The 22,078-nt window shown below is 41.7% G+C and overlaps 1 protein-coding gene across 1 annotated transcript in view; it reads right to left on the bottom strand.

Annotated features, from left to right (window-relative positions):
* RASSF3 (Ras association domain family member 3) overlaps positions 1-20,434 on the bottom strand; it is a 97,867-nt gene extending 77,433 nt beyond the window's left edge. Inside the window, exons 1-2 of the mRNA XM_075494976.1 lie at positions 20,314-20,434; positions 798-922 (exon numbers count right to left, since the gene is read on the bottom strand). Of these exons, the coding sequence (XP_075351091.1) occupies positions 798-922; positions 20,314-20,434 (246 nt within the window). The remainder of the gene's footprint in view (positions 1-797; positions 923-20,313) is intronic.
* Between the last annotated feature and the right edge of the window lie 1,644 nt (positions 20,435-22,078).

Here is a 22,078-nt window from a genome sequence, read left to right as displayed (position 1 = left end):
TTTATTTTATAAAGTTTATTTTATTATTTAAATTTTATTTTATTTTTAAACTTTATTTTATTATAATAAACAACTAAAGGTTGTTTATCAAGACAACCTTTATCACAGCACTAAAGGTTGCTGCTTTGATGCGTTCCCTGAACAAAGAGAAAGGCCCTGCTGTGAGGGTGAAATGCAAGGAGTGACGCTCCGGGGTGGTTTAGGGAAGGAAATGAGGAGGCACACTGTGACCCATTGAAGCTGCTGGGGAATCCAGGCGAGGAAATTCGAAATTACCCTCCGAGGGACTTAATGAGAACTGGGGGATTAACACAAACCCCAGACAAAACTAGGAGGGTCTTTCGTGGTCACAAATAGCCAAGCCCTTGGCGTTACTGGCCTCCCCGTGGTACTACGCCCAGCAGCACAGGGCCCCTGGGTCACCAGGCTCACCCTGGGAGCCGCTGCACGGTACGGCCGCGGCTAGCTGAGGAGGAGCTCTGTCCTCATGTTCTCATCCCCTGCTGTACCTGCCTGCTCTGACCCCACCGTGACCCAAACCAACAGGAAAAATACCTTTTTGTGGGACCACCTTTCAGCCAGTTTAGCTGAAAACTAACTGGAGCAGGAGTGACCCAGCTGGCAGCAGCCACTTGCAGCGTGATCCACCCGTACTGCACTGGGTGGGAAAATTTAGCTTTGCTGGCCATGCCTAAGTGAGAGATTCTTCCCGAGCAGCCGGGTGAGGCAGGCAGACCACACTTCATTACAGAGCTGACAAGAGAAAGCAGTAATTACATGAACGCGAGATCTATTACCTGACCGTTGTTGTAAGATGGATCTAAGGTGTCATGTGGAGCGAGGCAGTCCATTAATTTTCCATTCCGCCGGCAGCCCAGGTGCACCAGGTCTCGGCAGTGAGCATGGCAGGTGTATTTGCAGTCTGAAACATGCACAGAGAGACACACACACACACACAAAAAAGAAGTGTTTAGAAATGAAGTTGCTGCGGGCAGAAGCTAGGAGCGAGGCACGTCCTCATTTGCTACGTGACCTCAGAGAAGCTACCACCTCTGGACTGAATCTCCCCGCCTGTACGTAGAGATAATAATAGTTACATAGTATTGGAGATGTAAATTCACTGGAGCGAAGGTGACAGTGCAGCACACCTCAGTGTCACGCTGACACGGCTGCAGTGATGCAGCCCGCTAGTTAGATCGGGGATGCCTCCGGGAGATGTTTTTGCAAAAAGTCTGAGCCACGTACTATGCATTAGCTGCTGTAATGTAAGCTCGAACGGGGCCGTTCTCAGAAAAGACACAATATTGATGATTTTCAGACAAAAATTTCTATGCAAGTACAATCACTATTACATGGTTTTACATGTTTTAAGCTTAGGTTCTTTTAATATGCACGTGAATAGTGAAAACAGAATGAGAAGCTTCTCTGAAGCTGTAATTAACCTGCTAAATCACAAAGTTGCCTTCAGGAACAATTCAGAAATTTCACTTGCTGGCTAGCAAAATCAACTAAGATGGCTATTAGGAACATAACTTCATGAACAGAGGCAGATGGCCTTATCTCTAGTAAGAAATCAGATGATTCATATGGCCTCTAATCTCAAAGAGAGAATCACTTTAACAGTATTTGCAAATACAACCTGTATTTGCTCTGAAGCTTTGTGGCGTTTGCTGTTTTTCTGTGTAAGCTGGGCAGAGCTCACGGTGCCACCGTTGTCTAGCAGTGAATGTCACTCTCTATTTTTAGGTTTTAAATTGTTTATAATTTTGCCAAAAAGCAACCATTTGTACTTCAAGTTTCCATGCTGGGGAACATCATGCTGTTTGTTTTAGAACATTTTGGCTAAAACAATGCAGCCATTTCCAAGAATGACTTCTAGAGGAAATGCTTTCATTCTCCCTAACTAAACTACTCTTAAAAATTTTTTTGTTGTTACAAAGCTTTACACTTCCCTGGTTTATAGCAAAAGCTGAATTCTGGATGGGGTTTTTTTTGTGCCCTTATCAACCTCTCAAAAATCTGTTTCCCTTATGTTTGATTAGATTCTCATTACAGTTCCTGAAGAATATATTCTTCGAGGTTCCCATTTCCAATCCCTACGCATAGGCAGTGTTATGGGGCAAGGCAGCAGAGTGTTCCCTGCAACTCTGCTCCTCTTGGCTAGGGACTTGGTCTTTAATGTAAGATCCCCGCACCGGCAGATCATCCAAAAGTAAAAAATTTAATGTGGATCAGGTGTAAACATGCAATCACACTTCTGTGCCTGACAGAATTTATGCTATACTTGCATTAAGGCAGGATTAAATATATTTTATTTGGCACAAAGTCTGCCAATACAAAGTCAACGAGTCAAAACTTTTCCAATGCCAGTGACCCAGCAGAGTGAGTCCATACTGGATCAGCACTCTGGATCAGATAACTAGGATGTTTCTCATCTTAAACCAGACTGACTATATCACTATAATATGTCTCAAGTCACACTCCTCTTGGGACATCAGCAAATAGCCTCCAGGTAATCATGTGGCAAGAAGGACCCTGTTGCAGCATAAATCAAAACCCTGAAGAAAGGCTCTAACGCTCTAAAACCATCCCATCACTGTATTTAATGCAGAATTTGGAAGACATGAAGCAAAATAGGCAGAAGACTCCAGGAGGAAAAAAGGATGGTTAAGGCAGCTGCATGGTGCCCGGGAGAAACGATGGTTGTCCCTGCACCCTTGTGTGATGCTGGCAAGCCATGCCAGCCTTTCCCCAGCTGCTGCCCAATTTCTCCTGGGTGCCAGGTTTGAGCTACTTCATCCAATGTGCAGGAAACATGGAGCATTCACAACTGCAACCGAAGTCAGGAAGAACTGTGCTTTTAACCCAGACGAGGTTTTTCCAGGGCTCTGTTTTATGGTTATGCAGCTGGGATTATTTTTCAGATGACTCATGCACCTGACGGAGGAGTTCTGGAGGAGAAAGGACACTCCCGTTGGTGGAGCCCTTGAGAGAAGAGAATAATTTTGTATTTGGGAAGGGACCCCTTAAGACACAGTTGAAAAGCCTCACCCCATACCTGACAAGATTAAATAAAATTCGGAGCTGTTGTTCACTGGGTGAGGAAGCGAGGCAGCTCCACGGGAAAACCAGGATGGGACCAGTGAGTTAAAAATGACATTCTAATGCATACGCAAAAGAAGGTCAAATGAAAGTAATACTTTAATTTCTTATTTTTCTTAATTTCTGAGTTCTTTACTTTTCAAGTTGAGTTTTCTTCTTCTTAAGAAAAAATGCTTACGAGATCGCACTGTATGTCTACCTTTCTTTCCTCCCCCTGTAATTCCGGGAGAGCTGACCAATTTCAACCACAAATGGTCTAAAAGCTAATTAAGTTCATAGGAGTTTTATGAAAATTATTTCCTGGGTAAAGGAGGGAGACCCAAACTGATACCCACGCTCAGGGCATGGCAGACAAAACTCAGCCGTTACGGCATTGTCTGGCAATGTCTGGACAACCAGCTTCGGCACGTCACCTCCGTTATGGGGACGTTATGGGGAATGGGGCACAAATCTGTAGGAATTCACTAATTCCCCGACTTTCTATGGTTACACAAACATATATACCGAGCATGCACCAATTCTGAAGATGCATTTTCACAAATAATATTAGGAAAAAATCTGTTAGCTAAACAGTGTTCTGAAACAGGATTACTAATTAAGTTAGGAAACATTATCTCTCAATGCTATTTTGTTTGCCATTTATATTCATTTTAATCTGTGAGTCCGTAATGTCATTTGTAAGACAAGCCCATAATTTCCGCCTGGCTATTATAGGCATAATTGCAAAAAATGTAAAAGCTTCATCTCTGAAACTCTTTCAATCATAAACTAGATTTTAACATACTGATTATAAGTTTAATGAGCAAGACAAGAAAAAAGGATTCTTTTTTTCTAGAACAGTAATACTTAAACATTTTTTCCTACGTGTTTTGGCTTTAAATTTTAATAAACTTGGCTTTAAATTTTAAAATTTAAAAAATTAAAAAAAAACCCAACCACACCACATTATTTTATTCCATTCATGGCATACAATGTTTCACAAAGGTCCAGGTAGCATCAAATTAAAAATAGTATCTATTTCTGGTAATCGTTTACTGGACCACTCACAAAATTGCCATGAGTTCAAAAAGCAGCTATTATTCTAGAAAGACTGTTTTGGTCATCAGATTGTGGATTGCCATATTATTTCTGCTTGGAAAGCAATCAGAACCAGGTGTTCTTTCCTGATGTGGTCCGAAATGAATGCTGTCCTTTGAATTCAAAGATCTGGGGGCTTTAACTGGGCACTGTTGATAAAATCATTCACTGACATTTAGAAAAGCTAACAGGTTTATTTTACTAATGCTCAGACTGTCCTGTGCCCTGAAGTTATTTATGAAAGTGATGCATCAATGCACACTGAATATGCATAATTGTCCTGCATCGTTAGGAAATGCAAAGTAAGTATGTATTTATTAAGCATATAAATATTATCCTTTAAAAGTTTCATTGTCAACTACTGAGACATAATGTAACACCTTATTATTTATTAGTCTATTGCAACAATGGCTTGACTAGAGTCATAGAAAAAAATAATTTAGCAAATTTCACAATTACATGAAATCAAGACTACTCCTATCCCGCCTTCACGAGGGTGAACTGTAAGACTTCAACACATTCATTTTACGTGAATAGTCCCTACCTGATATTTGGGTTTTCTTCACCCGAAACTTGATTTTGCGTGATAGCTTGTAAATAGCTGTTCCCATAACTGATTTGCTCCAGGGCGGCGCAGCAGAAAGCAAGCAAGTGAACAGGCAGGCAACCCAACAGATGCTCCAACATCAGACCCTGGTAATTGAGCATTACTGAATCAGGCAGAGGCAGGCAGAGGCTCAACAGCAAAGTCTCTCGATCCTGCTGTGGTCTTCCCTGCCTAGGAAATGTGTGCGTTCGTTTCTGTGATGGCCCAGACAAATTTAACTTCCAAAAGGATATAAAAAATGTATGTTGTGCCTGAGCAACTGAAGCACACAGAAAGTTCAGAGCCAAACTTATATTTATGTTTGCATCATTTATCAACCACAGTAAGGTTGAAAAAGCCTTTATTAGAAAGCGTGAGGAAGGTATACAACTTGGTTCTGCCACTGTGTATGTTAGGAAGTTAGCAAATAAAATCATCTTTACTTGAGAGCTTGTGGCTTGGTTTATGGCTGTGCTTGTTCTACGGAAAGTATGCCTGTAAAGCCTCTTGGAAAAATATTCAAACTACGTAAGGTGCTTAATGCTGTAATTCTTAATCCATTTCCAGCCAGCAGGTCACAAAAGGAAGGAGAATGAAGTTCAGCAATATTTCTCCTGCACGGCCGAATTGCATTGTATTTCTACAATACATTGATATCAACATCTCAGATTTGGGGTTGTACTTAATATATGTTGCGTTGTTCTCCTTTTTGCTGATGTTCAAATGTCTACATTCTAGTTTGATGCTAAAGTTGCTACCAAGATTTTTTTTAGCAGTTTCATTAGAAGCTGTAATGGAATGAGAAACCTACTTGGATAAACAGCCTTCAGAAAGTGTTAAGCACAGCTTCTTGGGGGTGGAGCTCTGCTGTAACATTAGTTTTATCTCTGTGCAATTCCCTTTATTTCTGATTATTTATTTATTAGTCTCACTTAACATTAGTCTGAGATTAAAATAAAGTTCACTGTAACCATCTTTCCCAATTAGTGAGTCATGGGTGACTTTTAAGGGATCACAGTCATTACAGATGAGACAGATTTTCCGAGCTCCTTATGGCCATCCTTTTCCCTGAGGGATCTCTGTGCACATTTGGTGCTCTTTCCCCTTCATGGAGCTAGGCAAGCCTTAGATCAGACTGTGATCGAGCAAAGACCACATTTTCCAAACCCCTGTAAAGCTGTGCCTATCCACAAGTACCACCTTGCCACTTAAGGTTTTCTAATCTGTTGTTTCTTTGTAGACTCTGCTTTCAACAGGTACGCTGGCCATGGCCACAGTCACTGGCCATGAGGCCCTATATGGGACACGTGCTTCTTGTAGAGAGGATCCTCCATCATTTTCCCAGGCACAGAAAGAGCACATAACTGGCTTAACTTGCTTCCTAGGAAAATGCTCCAAGAAACCTGCTACAAGAACCTCTAAAAAGACAGTGAAACCATCTTGTTACTGGAGCGGCACTGGGGGGCTGAATTAGACTAGAAGATACAACCAGATGTGCGTTCTCCTTCAAGCAGATGAATACTGTTCGCTGGAAAGCAGGTGGGCTCTTTCATTCAATTCCTGCTTCCTACAGCTGTTGCAACCCACTTGAAAATATTAGCAAGCAAGCAGGGATAGAAACAGCAAAGGATTAAGACTTTCAAAGTGCTGGTGCTAAAGCTAGGCTTCCAGATTTATAATTTAAACACCCACACAGAATTGGAGTCATCATCAGAGGCAGTGGCACTCCCTGCTTACAGAGCACTCAAAAGAAATTTTGGGTGCTCAATATCTTGGATAAATGAAGCCATCATTATGCAATTGCCATGGTTGGAAAGTTGCAGCCACTGTGTCAGAGTTTCCATCGCCTGTTCCCCTCCTGCACTGCAGAGCATGGGAAGCTACAAAATCAGCCTCAGTTTCCTTCCTCACGCAAATACATGAACTGGCCTGGATAAGCCACAATAGGTAAAGGATCCCTATTCATCCTTTCCTTGCAGAATAATAACAAAGAACAGAATATCTGATATACTGCTTTTCAGAAATGTAAGTGATGCTCACTCTTAGAGAAGTACTACACCAAACTTAAAAGATTAGTAATATTCATAGCATCTTAGTATCAAAAGGATGGTAGACTTGTAAAGTAAAAGAAAGAGCATAGAAATCCATGTGGCTTTGAATAGGAATTAAAAAGAAGCAAATGAAAGTGGAAGGCGGCCAGCTGACAGGACAGACTTGATTGTATAAATGCATTTTTTCTTCAGCTTTGCTAAAATCCTCGTCTTTTGCTTTCACACAGCTGGCAAATATAATTTGGATTACAATCTTCAATTAGTAAAAAACAAACAAAAGCCTCTCAAACGCTCATCTATGGCTACATCTAATATATTCATACATTTTACTAGTGAAATGATAGTCTATAAAATGTTATTTGTGAAAAAAACCCTAAAATTGAAGCTAAAAATCAAAGGAATATAATTACAGATAGATGGTTTATCAAGAAGAGTTAAACCGTGATCAATCTGCGACTTTCAAGAACTGCAGCTTTGTTAATACTAGTCCATGAAAAGTCATCAAATGATACATTAGTCTTTATGTTTAATACTGATTTAGTGAACAGAATAATTTTGAACAGATAAAGTCATACTGAAAAACTAAAATGAGACCAGTTATTGACTGTACCAATATTGTCCTTGATGAAAGAGGATGTACTGGGTACAGGAGCAGGTTTTATATTACAATATAAACCAAATACAGACACGGCACTTTATAACATGCTCAGTTCAACGGGTTTCTATGAGGAGAAAAAGTTACGTGTCTACATACGACACAAAAGTTACTTCCAAGTTTAAATGACTATTTGGAAATAATGCTATTTCTGCAACTTTGTACCTGAGACTGTTGTTTGACTTATATCTTTCTGACTTCAGATCAACAGAAATAAGAACTACTCTGGATCCTGACTAGACAATCAGAATTTCAAGGCTCCTCTTCAGAAGAGCAGGAAATTGTTAAGAAGACACTCAAAGTTTGGCTCCCATCCTGCAGTCCCACCAAGCCAAAAAGGGCACCTCTGGAAGTTTTTGTGCTTTTGAATCACAAGAAATGACTGATATAAGTTTACGCTGATTTTTCAAAGATCTTGATACTAGCAGTTGCCATTTCTTTCTGGCTGCTAATTTTTTCAACCCTGTGTCCTAGCATTGTGCAACCCTAAACATTTACATACACGCCAGGTAAAACTGAATCTCTGCCAGGCTTGCAACCCCATCTGTAACTGCCACAGCCCCACTCAGGGTCTGGAACCCTGGCCTGGGAACAGGATAAACTCCTGTAACAGGCTCTATTAGGAGCTACTTAGGGTGATTGAGATAAAATTAACCAGAGTGCCTATGGCACAGACCTGCAAAATCATGTATTTGCATATATTTGGACCTCAGCAGAAGGCAGGTGCTTTAACTCTAACAGAACAGTCCAGGACCCAACCCAAAACTCACTGGGGTTTTTGTCTGCAAAGTGTCTTACCAAGCCAGAGTTTGGGTACTGCACAAAAAGAATGCTGTATTACTCACCAGTTTAAGATTCAGAGTTTTTAGATAACAGTTTATCTATCATCTAGGCAGGCAATAGCCTGACTTTGCCACATCCAGAGGACATTACATTTGCAAAGCAGGAGGGAGCAATCAGCCTTTTGGTGAGAAGATGAGAAAACTCTTTCTTGAGTGAGTCACTAACCGAGGACTCCAGGGAGGCCCGACGGAGAAGATGAGGTATAAAAATCAACAGCCTCCATGAGCCTGGGACTGCCTAACGTCCCTGCTGCCTGGGAACACTGGGACCACATCTCTGATCACATGCGCCAGGTAATAAATAATCGCTTAGCAAATAAATTCAGCTTCCCAACTGCAAAACAGGATGGACTGACAGACGTTTCAGATTAAACAGCCCAAACCAGATTTTTTTTCAGTTTCTGCCGCTGGTACCTTTACAAACCTCTACAATCCTGTAGGCTGTTTTGGAGCTTTTAAATACTTATTTTTGTATGGGCTTATCTTAACCTGGTTTGTGCTAGAGAGTTTGCTAGGTAACTGCTAAACACCAAGACACGTGGGCTCTGTGGACATGGCCATCCTTGGCACGGGGGTGGTGAGAGAGGCTCAGCAGGACCGGGACCCCGGGGCAGGGCAGCTCGCCAGCCTCCCGCAGAGTGGAAGGAGGCATTGCCATCTAGCTGCACGCTGAAGAACTGGAATGTAGGAGCTTGCATGGATGAAGCATCTTGGAGCGACCGCTGTTAGCCAGGTGAGCTTGCTGGCAGCGGCCACAGAGAAGGTCCCTGACGGCTGAAGGAGGCTTGTCCACTCTTCATGCCAGCGACTGTAAAAACCATGTGTGAGGAAGGGTTAATGCCTGTCTTCAGCTACTAAAATCTATCCTGGTTCTCAAGACGCTTAAATGTCTCTGAGCACCTGGCCCTAAGTGACGCAGGAACATAAATCCCATTGATTTACTCTGGAGCTATTAAAGAATTGAAGTCAATTTAATCTGTTTGTAAAGCGCGTTTGTATTTTTATCAACATGGCAACAGTCTCAGGTCTTCTCCCTCCTTCCAGCGCTTGCCAACAGGCTCCAGCTAAGACTTGTCACAGGAGACTCTTGCACAAACCTGGGATCCTACACAACCAGCCTATAAACAGGCCGATGCTCCTGAAAACTGCTACACCTCTTTTGGGCAGATAACGCTCTGTGTGCAGTCCTGTTTACAGTCACCACTCCTGCATAAACAGAACGCGCAGTGTGGGCCAGACCACCCTGAAATAATCACAAAATCTGTTTGCAAACAAGGCTGAAAACGTTTACTTCATTCAATCGAGGTAAGGGTTAAAACATAAATTTGCAATAGTGGAAACGCTTTAAAAAGAAAAGCACAAGGCAAGAAAACCCAAGTTTAGATTATATTTACTTCTCACAATCTCCTTGATCTGTTTCAGCATCGCAGCTAGCTGGAGAGCCGGGCCACATCCCCTCCTGAAGGTACCCCGGGGCTACCGTGCTTTTGGGAGCTCTTAGCTCTGCCTGTTTCTGGGAGGCAGACTGAGGGGTACAGGGCTGAGCTCTCCCTCCCCAGCCTCCAATGCCTCCTCCCTTGTAAGGGCTCCCCTGGAGTTAACTGGGCACGGGAACACCACACAGTAATGCCAGCGTGTGAAGGAGAGGAGATACCTCATTTCTCCTTCCTCCTTAGGTCCTCTTGATATACACACATCTACGGCATTCTTTAGTTAGTTTAACTTCCAGGCTACAGCTTTAAGCTGACTCTGCTTGTACAGCCTTCCAAAAAAATGGTCTGAATTGCAATGCACAGCTTGAGAAACAAGGTCCTCGGGCTGATAACATTCCTTCTACCCTGAGCTTTGAGACCAAACATGAAATTATGAAACCAGGAAAGGGGGGTTTCAATCAAGCAAGCTTCTCCTCCCCACGTACGTGGCTAGTTTTCTGAGGTCCCCTTTAAGGGTCACTGTCACACTCTGCCAAAAACCTTAAGATAATCTTAAGATTTAGTAGATTTTTTAAACACCCTGTAGCACTGCAATTCCTACTGTCTTCCAAAGCTCCACACATGAAAACGGTGAGACCTGGTAAGACTCAACCTGTTAATAAATGCAAGGACTAGCAAATCATACCCATGCTTCGCAGCAAACGTGAAGGCAATGACTAAGCGCTCAGCTCCCACTAGCACCTTTCCAGAGATGAGACCTCAGAGAGAAAACTGCTCGTTCCAGCCAGCAGACAGAGCCTACAGCTCCTACTTCTCCACACCAGATAGGGGTGGGGAGGCCAAATTCCTCTGTGCAGTAACTTCAAACAAGGGATTAGAGACAAAACTCGGCAGATATCTTGATGTATCACCTTGTCTGTCCTTTCACGACAGACTTCAGAGAGTGCTTTCGTACTGCTGACACAGCGAACCACGCACCCATCACATACAGGCTCACGGGAGAAAACGCCAGCCAAAATCTGACGGACCTGGAGAGTGACAGGCTTTACTGACCACGTGTGGCAGTGACAAAACCAAGGTACCACAAAGCAGCTGTATTTCTTCTTCAGTTCAAGAGCAAAAGGATTACGTTTCTGGAACAGAAAACAAACTTTATTCTCCTTTTCTGATGTTAGCAAACTGCAGTGAAGTTATGCCACAAAAAGAAAAAAGTGCCCTGTAGATAAAAATCCTAGATTCGACCTGCCCTGGAAAGCAATTTACAATAATTCATTTACATTTGATTCCCCAGAGAACTAGTAATTCTTCCTTTTATGCTTATTTGTGTAAGACTGCAGTAGTTGTTAGGTATCTCTACAAATTGCTGAGCGGTGCAGGGTCCAGCCCCTGGCCGGCGGCCGGCTCGCAGCCCCGCGCTGTGCCACAGGCATCCCCCGGAGCCGGGCTGGAAGCAGGCAGAGGCACGGACAGCAGCGGCTGCCCAGCCAGTGCCCACTGCTTCTCTCGGTCTTTTCCCACCTGCTCCATAAGGCCAAGCAGCCGGAGAGGAGCCGTGCCGTTGCACTGAGCTACGCTTGCAGCAGCGACGTGGCAGCAGAGTGGCTACGATGGTAAAATAGGAGCTACCGCCCCTTTGCTCTGACAAATCTGCCCACTGGCATTGGGACCCTAACTACCAACCTAATCCGCCAGACCCAATACTTTCTACCAATCGCTTAAAAGCAGCCCAGGATGTCTTTAAATTAAATTTAGTTTTCCTATGGAAACCACAAAACACAGCAGCCCAGAGCACGTGCTGAATTCCCGACCTCCAAGGGAAGAGAGCCTGAATGAGGACGGGGACGTGGGTGCACCAGCTCCTCAAGCCTGGTTTTCCTTTTGTGGCGGCTTCAGAAAATGCATTTGAAATCCACCGTTGACAGAATTAAAGGCATCAGATTTTACATCCAGTGAACACCTGGCTCGGGAACACATGGCTGCATACACTTCTGCACTGGAAATGTGATGGAAAGTAACAGAAGAATTTCTGTTTAAAAAGTCAAAAATCGGTCCAAAGTATTTACGCAGTTCCACTATGTCTCACGCTGGTATTTTGGGACTTCCACTTGCTCTGACTGTTAGCCTCTTTCCAACGTTAAAAACCTAAACAAATGGGGAGGAAAACCCTTCCACGTTAAAAAAAAAAAGTGAGCTCTCTCTTCTGTATTGGTTTGCAAAACCAATAAAAATACTGCTTTTTGAAAGCTTTTACTCTAGTGCCCTCTATTGCTGAACCCCAAAACAGCCAGCATAAAGTTAACTCACAAATCAGCACTTTCTTTCAGTTTTCCTTTAAAAGAAACCTCACCGAAAAGTAAGAACTGGAAAGAAAAGTATGGTTTAGGTCTAGCCAACTGCGCTGCCGAGGAGCTGTGAGTTCCTGACCAGACCTGAGTTAATAAACTCCCTCTTTTTGCTGGAATTAATAGCGGATAAGAGGCACCACTTTCAGTTCATGGAGGGGATGGATTATAGAAAAGCGGTCCTGAGAGCTCAGAAGAGACCTGATTTACCTCCTTTACCTGGCCACAACATTGGGAGTCGTTCTGAATTGCTGCTGAAGGATCACTGATCACTCTATTAGGGGAGATAAAAACAGCAATTATATCCTAGCAGGACAGAAGCCAGACCTTTAACTGACAGATCACATAAAATTTTAAAACTTGAACTTTCTGCCAAACAAAACCTGCAGCCTGTTATGTTTAAATGTGAGATGAGAAAAAAGTTGAATCAAACCCATCAAATGAAATGAAGCTTAATACAAAAATATTTGTGCTGGTGCAGATCATCTCTAATGCTGAGTACAGCTCAATTCTGAGCATGCTTTTGCATGCTGCATCCAAGCTCGGTCTATGTTTACGTATCAGGCTCTAATGTTACATTACCTCTTTAAAACAGGTAATTCCACACTACTAATTTATTAATGTTCCTCTCTATAAATGACCAATCCACAGCTTTTATTTCAGCTGTTATAGGTCATCATTCCCACCCTGGTAATGGACCTTGAAGCAGATGCACTGGAGAGGTGCGTCGTTTAACGCACACAGCTGGTCATCCTCTTTTCCTCCTCTTGTCTGCCTACCAGCTCCCAGGGCAGCAAAGGGATGCAGTGGAGAGAAACAGCATCTTCCAACCGCTATTGCTTGACATTGGCAAAGGAAACAAGAAACGTGGCAGCGGAAAAACAGAAAGTAAAATTAAATCTTCTGAAGTCCTTCAGAAGAACAAGCCCACAACAGGCATAGGGTGTACTAGCAGTTCCTGGTGTTACTGACATCTCTCGTGTTACGGACATTCACTTTGGTAATCCTCACCCAAGCAGCAATTGGGCTCATGAGATGAAGTTCAGTCTCGGAACAGATTTTTTTTCTTGCATTTATCACAGGCTCATGAAAATCTTAATAACTCTCCGGGTACAAATCAGGATTTTCCTTTGGACGGGAGGCAGAGTAGGCAAAGAGATTTGTCTTGTCTCATTTAAAACTGGTAGAGCCAAGGAAAAAGGAATTTAGTGGGATGCCACATTCGTCTCATCTAATTATCTGAGAAATGGAATAAAACAACACATGATGCAATTTGCAAAAGCCACATGACCGGTAAGAGCTGTGAATGATAACCACTGTGGAGAAAAACATACCACGGATTATCCGAACACCAACAGAATGCATCTCCCTTGGAAAAATACAGACTCACAAATAAGGGAAAAACTAAACAGTTATTTAACGGCTGGAGAATGACACAGAAATCAACAATAGTGAGAGAGGTTTACATATTCCCTAGCCTTTACCAGCATTGCACTCGAAAAACACAATAACAGATGGACCAAGTTAGACCAAAGATCTATCTATCTAGGCCAGTAGCCTGTCTTGGGAACAGCCTGCCAGCAGATGCTTAGGGAACACGCATGAGAAAAAAAAGTGAATTTTGAGTGATATTTCCCCCTTATGCCCTCTACTCTGCAACTTAAAACAAATAAGCCAGGGGCTGTATCTGCATCTTTTTATTTAATATCCCTTGATGTCTCTTTCCTCCACAAATGTATCTAATCCCTTCTTGAATACATTTATCTTCCTAGTCTCCTAAACACCCTGTGTCAGTCAGTTCCACAACTGAATTACGTGCATGCGTATGCATGTGAAAGAGTAGTTTGTTTTAAGCCTCTTGTTTGGCCATTTCATGGCACGGCCCTGACTTTTACGCTATGAGAAATGGTAAATAACTATGCTGTTTTCAATTCTCCACACTGCTCTTATTAGTACAGAAGCATATTCTCTTGCAGCTGCCTCTTACCAAGCGGAAAAGCCCTGGTCTGTGGGAGTTTACTAATCTCTGATAATCCAAAGTCTTCTCTTGTATCTCCAAATACTACTATACCCTTTTTAAGAAGGCGGGGTGACCAAACCGCTTCATATGACATGTAGGCACAGCACAGTTTTCTGGGTTTTCACTTTATCTCTTTCCTAATACTTCCATATATTCAGTTCCCTTTTACTTTGAACATTGGGAAGAGTCTCTTCAGAGAACCGTCCACATGATTAATTCTGTTTTCCAAGTGATAAAAGCTAAATTAGAAGCCACTGCTCTATATGTGCAGTCAGGGTTTTCCCCATATGGTTTAGTTCGTATTTATCAACACTGAATTATGTTTTACTGCCCAGTCACTCAGTATGATGTGTTTCTTCTACAGCCTTCTACGATTTAAACTACCCTGATGACCTGTTAACACTGACATCCTGCACCCATCTTCTTTTTCATTTTGTTAATAAATGCTTTTTTATTACAGATGCCTGCACAGCTTCCTCCAGAACTAGGTAAGTGCACTTTTAAGCAAATCATACAAGAAAAATTAAATATATATACTTAAAATTAAAAGAGATAGGAAAAGCACATATAGAGATGTTTTTGAAAAGGAGACTAGAAACTAAAATCATGCTTTCACAACACAAAGGATCTTTAAATGGCACACTTCCACTAATAACCTATGTATTCTTAAATGAACATTGGACACAGGCTATTAAATAATGATTAAGAACATTCAAATCAAATGGGCTCAAATAGCCGAAGTAGATGAACAAATATGAACTGAAAGGACTGCACCCAGTCCTAATGCAGGCGGAAAACCTGTATGTGTGGTCTCATGGTAAAAGGCCATCATCTCCTACCTGCTTGCAATCTGCTGCAGTATCCTACCCATCTCCAGCACTATATAAATCACAGCCACGAACTAGACGTTCAGGAAATAAACAGATACAGCAGTCTGAAAAAGTTGGATCAGAAGTCTTGGTTACCCACCCCAGCAGGTCCCAGCGAGATGTGACCTTGGGTTGCTGGATCCACACGCCCGAACAGCCACCTGCAGTCACAAGCCCACCTTGTCTGCTACCACGTTAGGTTTAAATATAACTGATTTACATCCAAGCTGGCTTCCACTGAGACAGTGTCCTTCTGCTCCCTCTCCCAAATACAGCTAATTAATCCTTCAAATGATATTCCCTTGGAGTCCATCTTGTCCACCCATGTGAGCTTGAATGCTCCAGAGCCACAGTTCCCAAATGCCCCTACACTCCATTTATCATCTGTGTTGGGCCAAAACTCTCTCCATCATTCCCAGAGATGGACGCTCTTCTTCTGAGTACCCCTCTGCAAGCCCTGCAAGCCCTTGCTTGGCCTGACGTATCCGTCACACCACAGAGCATTGCTCCTATGCACAGTGCAGCTGATCCTCAGAAGAGAACTGGGGCCAGGTGAACTTTTTTTTTTACTAAAACCATAGGAGACCTATAGGTGCTCACTGGAGAGTTGCCGGTATCCGTCCAGGAGACACAGGCCTGACTATAGGGACAGTAGAGGGGCAACATGCCACTGGCCTGAGGGAGCAGGGGAGGCAGTGGCTTTCACCAACTGGGTTTTGACAAGAACATAGAAATACAGTGATGTTATCTGTTAATTTCCCAGCTACGTAGTCTCACAAGTGCTAGGTACGCTACCCCTACATACCCAAACTAGTCCCAGAATAACTTGATTAAAGAGGTCACGTAAGGACACAGGCGCTTACAGCATAAGCCATCATATGTTAGCTGGCCAAATATGAAAATAAGAAATGAAGTCACAAAGATTTTAAACTAAGCCATTCTAAATTGACATATCACACTAAAATTATGTTCTCCCTTCCCATATGTGTTATAGATTTATTTTGTCAGCTGAATATATTTTGGAGAGAGAGTTCAAAAGTTGACTTTTCTCTTTGTCTGATCAGTTAAAACTTTATATGTGGATCCTTTTAGGAGGAAGCAAGTTTAAGGGATATCACCATACTTGTGTACAGGTTTCCATTTATTTTGCATAACACATATTCTTACATAAACGTGATTTTATAGTGGACGCTTGACCATTCTGGCCAAAAATCCTTCCAAATCAATAAAAATACTCTACTAACTTCAATGTTAGAGAAGGACTAAAGGGCTAACACACTAGAGCAGAAAAGTTGCAAAAAACCCCAACCAACAGCGAAGGGTAAAAATCAACTTCAGGCTTTGTGCAATACAGTTAGTTTAAGATTTTGTCAATAAATTCTCACTTTCTGCCCTCTGAAAGAGCCTTCCAACGTACCTAGTAGGACAGTAGCTCAAACTGATGAGAACCCTGCCCAGCCAAGAGCTGAGAATAAAGCTCTTCATGAGCCAGTAGGATTTGGCAAGACTACACAAAATCGCCCACCTCAGACCGACTTAATTTGCTGTGTTTATTTATTTATTATAATGGCTTCAAAGCAAGCAGGGTTTGCCACAGGGGTAGTTTTGTCAAAGTAAAAAAATGACAGCAAGCATTGTGCTTTTCATGTTTTCCACAGGATATTATGGGATACTTTTCTGAACAGGTCTAAAATCTGTTTTTCTCCTGTATCAGCCTGAAAAATGTCATAAAGGCTTAAATCAATGCAGATCATAAGGTCATCTCTGCCAAGGGGGAGCATTAGTTCCTTCACAAGAAACTGCAAGAAACAATAACAGCTGTGGGATCTGAGCCACAAAATTATCTCAAACTAATCCCTAATTGTTAAAAAATAGCTTAAACCCTGAAGCAAGAAAATTTATGTCTCTTTCAAAGCTTTTCTTGTAGCTTCAATTGTCATAATATTGAATATTGTTATTCTTCCAGACCCTCTTTAAATCTTGTTACATTCCTGACCTCAGCAGCATCCTCTGGTAATGAGTTCCACAATTTAATTACATGCTGAATAAAAAATAAAAAAAAAAATTCCTTTTGTCTGCTTTACATTTGTCACCCCTCACCTTATTCCTCTGCTCTAAGACAGAGAAAATAGGAGCTACTTGTCCATTTTGATTTTTTTGGTCATTGCTTTCTATAGTCTTATCATGGCCCTCTATGATAATTCTTTCTAATTCCTTTGTGTTTCAGTTACCTCTCCCTGACTTCTGGTTATGTACTTTATCATGATAAAACTTCTGGTCACATGATGTGTCAACACAAATTCTATGAAGATGTTGTAGGAAAAAATCCAAACACATTTTAAAGAAATAAAGGCTACAAACCCCTAAATACTATGTTCCTCAGTTTAAGCCTCTTATAAATGTTATATCCCCATGATTAAACTAAAGGCACTTAAAATATTATCAGCTACATTTAGTACATTCAGAACCACATCTAAGACATTATTCTAGTCCTTAGTAAGTAATTTAATCAAAACCAGTTTCTAAAGAGCACCCTGGAATTTTCTTCCTTCTTCTACAGCTTAGAAAGGAGAATGTTAGCTGTAGGCAATAGTCCGTGGCCAACAATCCCCAAGTATCCATCCAAGGACAGGCTGGAAAACTAAGGATTTTTACGAACAGCAACCTAATTATGCTTTGATAGCTCTTTCTAAAATTGCATCAAATACAACTTTCTGAACACAGTGACCGACAGCAGTACTAAATTCATCGTCATACTTAAAAACTAATTTTGTGCTTCAGCAGGTTCTGTTTCTGGGTCAGGCAGAGAGGACAAGGCATCCTGAGACACGGAGTGACAGGAGCAGAATGAAAGCAACAAGTAAGCCTGCGGGTGCTCTGCAGAGGCACAGTGCCCATCTCTTGGTTCAAATGATGTATGATATCATAAAATCTATGACAAAGCATATTAGAGAATGTAATCTCTACTCTTCCTAACACACCCATACCATGAAAGTTTCAGCTTTGTTGTTGTTAAAACATGAATTTATTTGTTCCAGTGTAAGTGGCTAAAAACTATCAGTAAGTATTATTGAAAGCTTTAAGTATCAGCTGGGTTATTCATCTGTGGAACAAGCCTAGTAATGCAGAATCGTTCTGCTGGCTCATCCTGGCTGACCCAACCAGAAAATTGTGTTAGTGCCAACACAGGAGCAAAATCTGGCAGAAAGACAGAGGCAGAGATAAAGAAGTTGAAAACTCTAGTATGCTAGAGGCGAGGGTAAATCTCCTTGTGTACCAAGGCAACTAGATGGTCAGTACTGCTCAGACTAGGCTTATGTGTTGGAGAACTCTCTCAGAAGGACAGAAGAGCAACTTGGTTAAAAGTTACAAAAACGTGGTGTTTCAGAGTTAAGGAAGCATGTGGGTAAGCTGGTAATTCCTCAAGAACCCAAGCAAAATTCTGGCCACTCAAGAAAAAGGCAGAAATGTTCGTGGACTTCAGCGTAGCTAAGGATTCATACCACTTGCTGTCCTTGTAAAGACTAAACAAGAATTGTCCGTGCAAACAGGAGCTGCATCCCCTCCCCTGTGAAAGGAGCACCAGGGCTTCAGCTTCCAGTGTATTACAGACGTACTCGATGAGATTGGCTTCTGTAAAGTTATGAGAAGTTTGAGCTGAATTTTCACACTGTGCTTTTTTCTGCTTGGATGCAACCTTGTGCTAAAACGTCACGTTTCCACCGAAACCACAATTTTGTGATAATCATCTCATTGCACAGGTAGAAAAGGACATGGAGGGCACTTCAGACGCTATTCACAAATTCTGTTCAAAAGAGATGCTAATACATACATTAAAATGAGGGTAGGAAGGCAAATCTTATTCAAACCACTAGATGTAGAGGAAGATGGGAGAAAAACCACAAAAAGTATTCTTTTTAAAGCACTTAAAGTTCACATTATTTATTGTTACAAGTCATGGATGTAATGATTCTTTTGTAGTACTGAGGGAAAATATAACTGGCATGTAAACAATTTTGCATGTGTGTAACTCAGCTAGCAATTAAAGCTCTCAATAACATTTATCGATACTTTTTAGCCACTTATGCTTTTACAATAACAAAAGAGATGCAGGAATGATCTGATATCTTATGAGGACTCAAGATGATATGATGTATCAGGAAGACTTGGGATTACCAATATTCCAACAGAGGTTAATTAAAGCTCTAGTTTTAGTCAAGGAAAGTTTTGCCACAGACTTCAGTGAGCTGGGATTTCCCTCTGGATGTTTGAAACTCGTGGACTCCTTCACATGGGAAGAAGTCACATGTCACTTAGACATGTGGCCCAACAACATTTCTGTGATAGATTTCAGATGGTCCAACTCGGCATTCCCTTCTCAGAGTCACAGATCTGTTATTTGAAGTACAGCACTAAATTGCTCAGCTGCAGAACTGACCCAAATCCCATCCCATACAAATGGAAATTTGGCACTAATGTTGTAATACTTGCAGAATTGACAAGTTCACCACTTCAGTCAAAACAGTCCTCGTCAAAAGAAAACCGATCTTGTATAATTAGTCCTTCAAGAAGACCGAATGAACTCAGCTTCCTAAGATACGGCAGCGCATGTTCCTCCACCCCTGCCCCCCCAGGAATATACCTCAGCCCCAGCTTTAACAGACCACTCTAGAGGGACACAACAGCCTTTGGGCTTTCATGGTGTTTATGAGAATGTTAATCCGAGAGATGCAAACACTTCTCCACCAGGACTGGACAAGGATCAAAGCACTGAGCTGTCTTTAGGAGCAATGCCTTGTACTGGTGAGCTGGGCGGTACTGCGTTTCAGCTGATACAAGGGAAACGAAGGACAGTGCATCACTGCTGAGCACAAGCCCTCTCTAAGCTGCTCATCGCTTCGTGTGAACGCTGGTACAATGAGTTAAGGTCTTCAGTCAATTCTGTCTTCACGCAGCCTTCTAGATCAATTAACAGATTAAGGCAATTCCAAATAATGTTCTGGCAGGTGTCTGAGTCATATTAGAGCTCCTGTATACATACCTAAGGGAGAAACAAGGTCTACAAAACCAAGACATCAAATATCACTGACATGAATATTAATATGAATAAATTATACAGCTGCAAGAGAATTCTTCATCTGAGCAAGCCTAATGAACCTTCTATTGCATTTCTGGAATATTTTTACAGTTTTGCCTAATGAGCCTCAGAGAATGGAAAAATGCAAACAATGCTGGCCTGGAAAAGTTAACCAGCTGAACAGAAATAAATTATTTTTCCCTTTGAATTTCCCTTTAGCAGGAAAAAAATGTCTTAAGAAACATAGCAGCAGACTTACCAGCAGACTTCCAGAGAAGTTTTACTGTTCTCCTTCTCGAACTGCTCAACGATTTAGGAAACCAGTAAAAAAACCGTGCTATCCTCCTGATGGTTTTCCTCAAGTCATTTCTTATTGCCATAGCTGAAAGGCTCCACAGCTACCCCAGGAACAACAGACACATGTATCCAGACGAGAGAGGAAAGCCCATGAATACCCACAGAGAGTGCGCTTGCTCTGAGCTCGGCGTCAGCCAGCACGTCTCAGGACCACCTGTTAGTCCTAAATCCCCTCCCTCTCCGTCACGCCGCTCCGAGCCCTCCAGACCTCCCTCTTTATTACAAGAAGCAGCTATATTAATAGATGCTTCGGCTAAAGAAAGACCAACGCTTCAGAGTCTTAACCTGGTACTGTGTTTCCAATGATGTTAAAACAAGACATGTTTTCCACAGACAGGTTTTTGAGGGGCTCATTTGTTCATCTCTAGCTACCTTTTCTAGGCTGTAAACAAATAAACCCCAAAACACAAAAAAAGGACAAGTCCTCTTTCAAAAGGCCTTGATTTAAATCAACAGGATTTTCTCTAGAGAGAGTGTTTCTCAAAGACCTTCTTATGAAGGTTCTTAGCAGTAAATTTAACAGAGATTTCTATAGATACACAGGGCGTTAAAAATGCAACTTTACTCTTAATGGATTTGAAGGCTGACATTAAGAGTCAAATCATTCGCTCCCACACTTTACTTAAGAATCCAGCACTATCGGCATATCGCTATCCAAAGAAATTCACAGCATCTCAGTACTTGGACTACACATGCTTCAAGCACGATACACATTAAATTGTAAATCCAGAGACGCTATGAACTAATACATGCCCCCCGCAGCATTTATCATTAATTCTGGCATACGCTTTTTAACATCAAGACTATTTAACCATTTCCCAAGCTTAGTATGATTTCCTCGACTATGTCACAAGTTTCTCTTCAGCTTCTCACATTTTATTTGATTTTTTTCCTTCTGCTAAGTCTGAATGGTAGAAAACACTGAAAATCAAGACTAATGTCATTACAAAACAAAGATCCTTTTATATCAACCTTTAAACTACAGAAAGTGAGGGCTTTGTTACACCAGCTATGTTCACAGCACGCAGTTAATAACTCTCCTAGAATTCACAATGTATTTTTCTACGCTAAAATATGTGAAGTATTTAACCCCATTTTATACATCCGACATTTTTAACATACTGCTGCTCCTCAGGACCAAGCTAGATAGATTGCATTTCCTCTGGTCAATATGTCTCTGAAAACAAATAAACGTTTCCATTTACACTGTATCTGCCACAATTCTTCAGCCAGTGTCAATGAAAGAGCAGAAGGCAGGACTCAGGCCGCCAGACTCGTCTCTTCTTCGAGCTCCACCCCGTCATACCAGCAGGAATTTAGTAGCAAAGTGACGGTTTTAGCACAAGTAGGAGGTCTGCCACCCAATTCAGCACATGCAAAGAGCAGAGTTAAAGGCCCAACAGCGAACTTGCTTCTTTCAGGAAATAGCATGGCCTTGAATGTTTAAGAGCATCTGCCAAATACCGAATCAAACAATGACTTTTTTTTTTCTGAAATTTATACATATAAAAATTTAATGAAAATCAAAGGGGCATAAAATACCCCATACTATTTCAGACCATAAGTGAACATATGTTAAGATGACTAGTTTTATAATTTGATAAAGAATCCATATAGATACGTATGATCTTTAGCAGGATATGAAGGGCACAGGAATATTTTTTTGT

Source organism: Mycteria americana, chromosome 1 (assembly GCF_035582795.1).
Source record: "Mycteria americana isolate JAX WOST 10 ecotype Jacksonville Zoo and Gardens chromosome 1, USCA_MyAme_1.0, whole genome shotgun sequence".
NCBI lineage: Eukaryota > Metazoa > Chordata > Aves > Ciconiiformes > Ciconiidae > Mycteria > Mycteria americana.
Note: the sequence above shows the minus strand (reverse complement) of the source record. Positions and strands in the feature narration are given on the sequence as shown.